This window comes from Tasmannia lanceolata, unplaced genomic scaffold (assembly GCF_043159265.1).
Source record: "Tasmannia lanceolata isolate RefF3 unplaced genomic scaffold, GAP_Taslan_0.1 ptg000023l, whole genome shotgun sequence".
Classification (NCBI taxonomy): Eukaryota; Viridiplantae; Streptophyta; class Magnoliopsida; order Canellales; family Winteraceae; genus Tasmannia; species Tasmannia lanceolata.
Window position 1 is genome coordinate 23,046,406 of NW_027518700.1, and position 5,850 is coordinate 23,052,255.

General features: G+C 49.8%; 1 protein-coding gene across 1 annotated transcript; it reads right to left on the reverse strand.

Moving 5' to 3' along the window:
* Positions 1–4,396: 4,396 nt before the first annotated feature.
* On the reverse strand, positions 4,397–5,553 carry LOC143856779 (uncharacterized). The gene is made up of 2 exons (XM_077367048.1): positions 5,100–5,553; positions 4,397–5,013 (listed from the first exon to the last, which is right to left on the reverse strand). The coding sequence occupies exons 1-2, from the start codon at positions 5,538–5,540 to the stop codon at positions 4,549–4,551; spliced, it is 906 nt and encodes a 301-aa protein (XP_077223163.1). The 5' UTR covers positions 5,541–5,553; the 3' UTR covers positions 4,397–4,548.
* Positions 5,554–5,850: the final 297 nt, after the last annotated feature.

Here is a 5,850-nt window from a genome sequence, read left to right on the forward strand (position 1 = left end):
CTCCGGAGAGGTCGTAAAAGTGGTAGGACAGATCGAGCTCCCTGTTCTTGTCGGAGATTCACCATGTCAAGCGTTCGCCATGGTTAACTTCCTGGTAGTGAAGGCCACCTCGGTCTATAATGCTATCTTGGGACGGCCTGGCCAGAATCTGATCCGAGCAGTCGCCTCAGCCTACCACCAAAAAATGAAATTCATAACCCCTAATGGCGTGGGGGAAGTTCGCGGAGATCAGCCTCAATCAAGGGAGTGCTATGCAATGGCACTGAAAGGAAAAAACGCAGTGGAATCACTGCCAATCGAACTGCTTGATGTAAGGGACGAACTCAGGGGTACTCAACCCACTGAGGACCTACTCTCCATCCCACTGTGCCCGGAGGACGGTGCGAAAGTCGCTCTGATCGGTTCCTCCCTTAGTAGTAGCATTCAACATCAACTCACCGAGTTTCTCCAGGGCAATGCAGATGTCTTTGCATGGGTTCCTGCCGATATGCCCGGCATCGATCCAGAGATCAGCACTCATAGGCTTGGTGTCGATTCAACCTGCAGACCGGTGAAACAGAAAAGGAGACACTTTGCTTTTGAAAGGCGACAGGCAATAAAAGAAGAAGTGGAGAGGCTTCTGAAGGCTGACTTCATTCGCGAGATTCGATATCCGGACTGGCTAGCAAATGTAGTCCTAGTCAAGAAGACTAATGGAAAGTGGAGAACCTGCGTCGATTTTACTGATCTGAATAAGGCTTGTCCCAAGGACAGTTATCCGCTCCCGAAGATCGATCAGCTCATCGACGCCACAGCGGGTCATGAACTGTTGAGCTTCATGGACGCCTTCTCCGGATATAACCAGATCAGGATGTACGAATCGGATATACCAAAGACCTCATTCGTCACAGATCAAGGGACTTATTGCTACCGAGTCATGCCCTTCGGCCTCAAAAACGCCGGAGCTACTTACCAAAGGCTGGTGAACAGACTTTTTCAGAACCAGATCGGCCGAAATATGGAAGTGTACGTGGATGATATGCTGGTCAAAAGTCGAAGCGCACAGGACCACGTGTCTGATCTCAGAGAAACATTTCAGGTCCTCAAGAAGCACAACATGAAACTCAACCCCACCAAGTGCACCTTTGGTGTCAGTTCGGGGAAGTTCTTGGGATTCATGGTGAGTCAGCGAGGGATAGAAGCAAATCCCGAGAAGATCAGAGCTGTGATAGAGCTTACCGCCCCAAGAACCATCAGAGAAGTTCAGCGGCTCACGGGAATGATAGCGGCGCTGGGTCGCTTCATCTCCAAATCGGCGGAGAGATGCCTGCCTTTTTTCAGTGCGGTTAAGGGCCTCAAAACTGCGCCCTGGACGGAAGAATGCCAGATTGCCTTCGACGAGCTGAAAAGGTATCTGTCCTCCCCGCCATTATTAACAAAGCCGGAGCCAGGTGAGGAGTTATTTCTATATCTCTCCATTAGCTCCACGGCACTGGCAGCTGTCCTCGTCCGCGAAGAGCACCGCCAGCAAAAACCAATCTATTATGTCAGCAAGGTTCTTCACGACGCAGAAACAAGGTACCAGCGGGTCGAGAAATTGGCTTACGCGCTGGTAATGGCTGCAAGAAAATTAAGACCGTACTTTCAAGCTCATACTGTAAAGGTCTTGACTGACCAGCCGCTTCGGCAAGTACTCCATCGACCAGATATCTCCGGACGACTTGTGAAATGGGCCATAGAGCTGAGCGAGTTCGACATCCAGTACGCTCCAAGGCCAGCCATCAAGGCCCAAGTACTGGCAGATTTCGTAGCAGAGTGCACCATCCCCCAGCAAGTCGCCGACCCTGAAACGGTACAACTCCCAGTTGCAGAGAAAGCGGTTCCTGACGAATGCATAGCAGAAACTCAGACAGAAATCTTGCAACCCCTGGCAGAGCAGGACTCCATGACCAGCACACCAACTTGGGAAGTATATGTCGACGGTTCTTCAAATAAAAACGGCTGTGGAGCAGGCCTCATCCTCACTGGGCCTGAGGAGTTCACTGCGGATTATGCTCTGAGATTCGGATTCCGTGCGTCCAACAATGAGGCAGAATATGAAGCCCTCCTTGCCGGAATGAACCTAGCAATTCAGACCGGCGCCCGGAAATTAAAAGCATACTGCGACTCACAGCTGGTAGCAAATCAGATCCAAGGGGTCTACGAAGCCCGAGATGAGCGTATGGTTAAGTATCTTGCTAAGGTTCATCAACTCTCCAGCCGGTTTGCCAGTTTCGAGGTCATCAGAATACCACGGACAGAAAATGCCAAAGCAGATGTACTGTCGAAGCTGGCTGCTTCTGGATACACCACTCTTGGAAGCATACGTATGGAATTTCTACAAAGATCTAGCATCGAAAGAGAAGCCGCAGATATAATGCAGGTGGAGAACGAGCCGTGCTGGATGGATGAGATCATTCATTACTTACGGGACGAAAAGCTTCCCGAAGATAAGAAGGAAGCCCGTAAGGTGATACAGAGAGCTGCCCGATTCTCCCTCAGCGGTGACATTTTGTATAAAAGGTCCTACACTCTCCCGTACCTCAAGTGTCTGGGACCAAGCGACGCCGCGTACGCATTGCAAGAGACTCATGAAGGAATCTGTGGAGAACATCTGGGGGGCAAAGCCCTGGCGATCAAGGTACTCCTCAGAGGATTGTATTGGCCCACCATACGACAAGACGCGCTGAATCTGGTTAAAAAGTGCGAGAGGTGCCAGAAATTCTCCCCCACCATCCACCAGCCTGCTGTGGCGATGGCTCCGATTATCAGTCCACTCCCTTTTGCAGTATGGGGGATGGACATTCTGGGTCCTTTTCCACCGGCTTCCGGAAAGCGCATATTCGTAGTAGTGGCAATCGACTACTTCACCAAGTGGGTGGAGGCAGAACCTCTAGCCCAGATCACTGAGCAGAATATACAGAATTTCTTCTGGAAGGCAGTGGTCTGCAGATTTGGGATTCCCCGTGCCTTAATCACAGATAACGGCAAACAGTTCGACTGCCGGAACTTTCGGAAGTTCTGCTCTGACCTAAAGATTGAACAGAGATTCACTTCGGTTGCTCACCCCCAGACCAATGGGCAAACGGAAGTAACCAATAGGATCTTGCTTCAAGGGATAAAGAAAAGGCTGGATGAAAAGGCTGGCCGATGGGCAGATGAGCTCTACCATGTTCTGTGGGCTTACCGCACCACTCCTCGCACGACGACTGGTGAATCACCATTCAACCTCTCTTTTGGAACTGAAGCCGTGATACCTGTTGATATAGGCACCCCATCTCCCAGAGTCATCAGTTTCCATGAGCAACTGAACAGCGACGGACTCCGCGCCAACCTCGACTTACTAGAAGAAATCCGGGAGGAATCTCGAATCCGGGTCGCCGCTTATAAGCAGAAGGTGTCGAATTATCACGACTCCAAAATCCGCCCCAGAGAATTCAGGACAGGGGATCTGGTCCTGAGAAAGGCAGCCGTCTCCCAGCCGACGAAAGTAGGGAAACTTTCCCCAACTTGGGAGGGACCCTATCGAGTGAAGGAAGTTATCCGGCCAGGAAGCTACAAGCTAGAGACACTGGAGGAGCACCTATTACCTCATGCATGGAACTCCAAAAACCTCAGGAAATATTATCAGTAGTCGAATTATCCGGCGTGAAAAGGTGATCTTGTAAATTTGTATATTTGTTGTTATGAATAAATAATCTTCTTGCAAATTCAGTGTCATTTTTATATCTGGAAATCCAGTTCACAAAACTTGGGTACTCACTGGAAACCCAGTTCACAAAACTTGGGTACTCATTGGAAACCCAGTTCTTAAACTTGGGTACGCACTGGAAACCCAGTTCACAAAACTTGGGTACTCATTGGAAACCCAGTTCTTAAACTTGGGTACGCACTGGAAACCCAGTTCACAAAACTTGGGTACTCATTGGAAACCCAGTTCTTAAACTTGGGTACGCACTGGAAACCCAGTTCACAAAACTTGGGTACTCATTGGAAACCCAGTTCTTAAACTTGGGTACGCACTGGAAACCCAGTTCACAAAACTTGGGTACTCATTGGAAACCCAGTTCTTAAACTTGGGTACGCACTGGAAACCCAGTTCACAAAACTTGGGTACTCATTGGAAACCCAGTTCTTAAACTTGGGTACGCACTGGAAACCCAGTTCTTAAACTTGGGTACGCACTGGAAACCCAGTTCACAAAACTTGGGTACTCACTGGAAACCCAGTTCACAAAACTTGGGTACTCAATGGAAACCCAGTTCACAAAACTTGGGTACTTGTTAAAAGACCAGTTCGTCACAATTCGACCATCAACGGCCTCACTCACAGGTTATCAAAATAAAAAGACAAAGTCAAGCAAATCACTCAGTTGAGAAGTATCAGAGACAGACAAATTTCATTGATCAGAATATGTGGGGCCTCGAGGGCCATTACAAAATTCACTTTAAACATGCTGGTAAAAGCTGTAGGGTCTCAAGGACCATTACAAAAAGAGGTCAAAACAAAGACAAAACAAAAAAAAAAAATCTAAGCATCTGGAAGAGAGGTGATGTCAGCAGGAGTATCAGCAGGAGTATCTGGCTCCTCATCAGTAATCTTCGGCCTGGCAGGGAGAGTCATGTTCTGCATCAATAGATTTGGATTGCAGGCCTGGAGCTCCTGGAGGCAGTCGTAGTATCCAAGACTGTAAGCCTCGCTCGACAGGCTGAAAAGTTCAGCCTCCTTTGCCTCTGTGGCCTCTTTCACTGCCTTCTCCTGCCTGTCAGTAGCTCTTCCTCTTTGAGCCTCCATGGCTTCAGCAGCCTTGGCCAGTTTCCTCTTCTCTGCGGCCAGATCTTCTTTTAACAACCTCCTCTCCTCCTCTATTCGCCCGATGCTCGTTTGAAGCTCCTGCACCTCGGCGGCCAACTTTCCGTTCACCTCTTCAGATGCAGTAATGGCTTGGGAGAAGCTCTTACTCTTCTCCTTGAGGTCATTATAGTATAGCAAGATCTGAAAGAACAGAAAGAAACAGGCATCAGTATGGTGAAAGGAAGAAATGGGCAGAAAGTTAGCAAATCGAAGCACTACTTCCTTACCTGGTAAGCGGAGGACAACACAGCCTCCTCTCCTGTAGCTGGCGGCTCGTAAAGGACCTGTTGCTTGTCCTTCTGCAGCAAACACTTGCTCATAAGCTCTGCTGCTACCCGGCTCTCGCCTAAGGCAGTGTCATCCTTCAGAACGGCCCAATTGGGTCGAAAGACTTGCTCACTAATCCCCGTAGGAGGGCGAGCCCCAGAACCGGCTCCGGTAGAAGCACCACCGGACTTAGAAGAGCCACCGCCCTGAGCAAAGGGGCCTATTAGCTTCACCTTAGTCTTGGGCCTCTGCGATGGGGGAGGAGTGCCCTGTGACGGGGCCGGACTCCCCAGCACAGTCGCTTTTCTCTTCTGGCGCTCCTGCTGCGCCTGTTGAGCACCTTCTTGTGCCCGCGGTTGAGCTCCCTGCCTGATTTTCTCGACGGTTGATTGTTTCTTCATCTCTGCAAGACAAATGAGCAGCCAACGGTCAGAAGCAAGTACATAAAAAATAAGCAGATTGCATAGACAAGTCTAGCTACATACGTTCTGGAGTCGCGGCACTCACGCCCAGTCCGACCAGAATCGCCTCTTCAGAAAACTCCTTACAACGGATGAGGCCCGATTGCTCGATCTCCTTCCGCATCAAGGCGAATGTTATCCTGTCCTCACCTTCGAGGAGCGGCTTTCGACTCAGTTTTGAGGTATCTGGAGTGTCCCACACTAGAGGGACGGACCAGGGCTCACTGGCCTCCTGATCCACAACATAGAA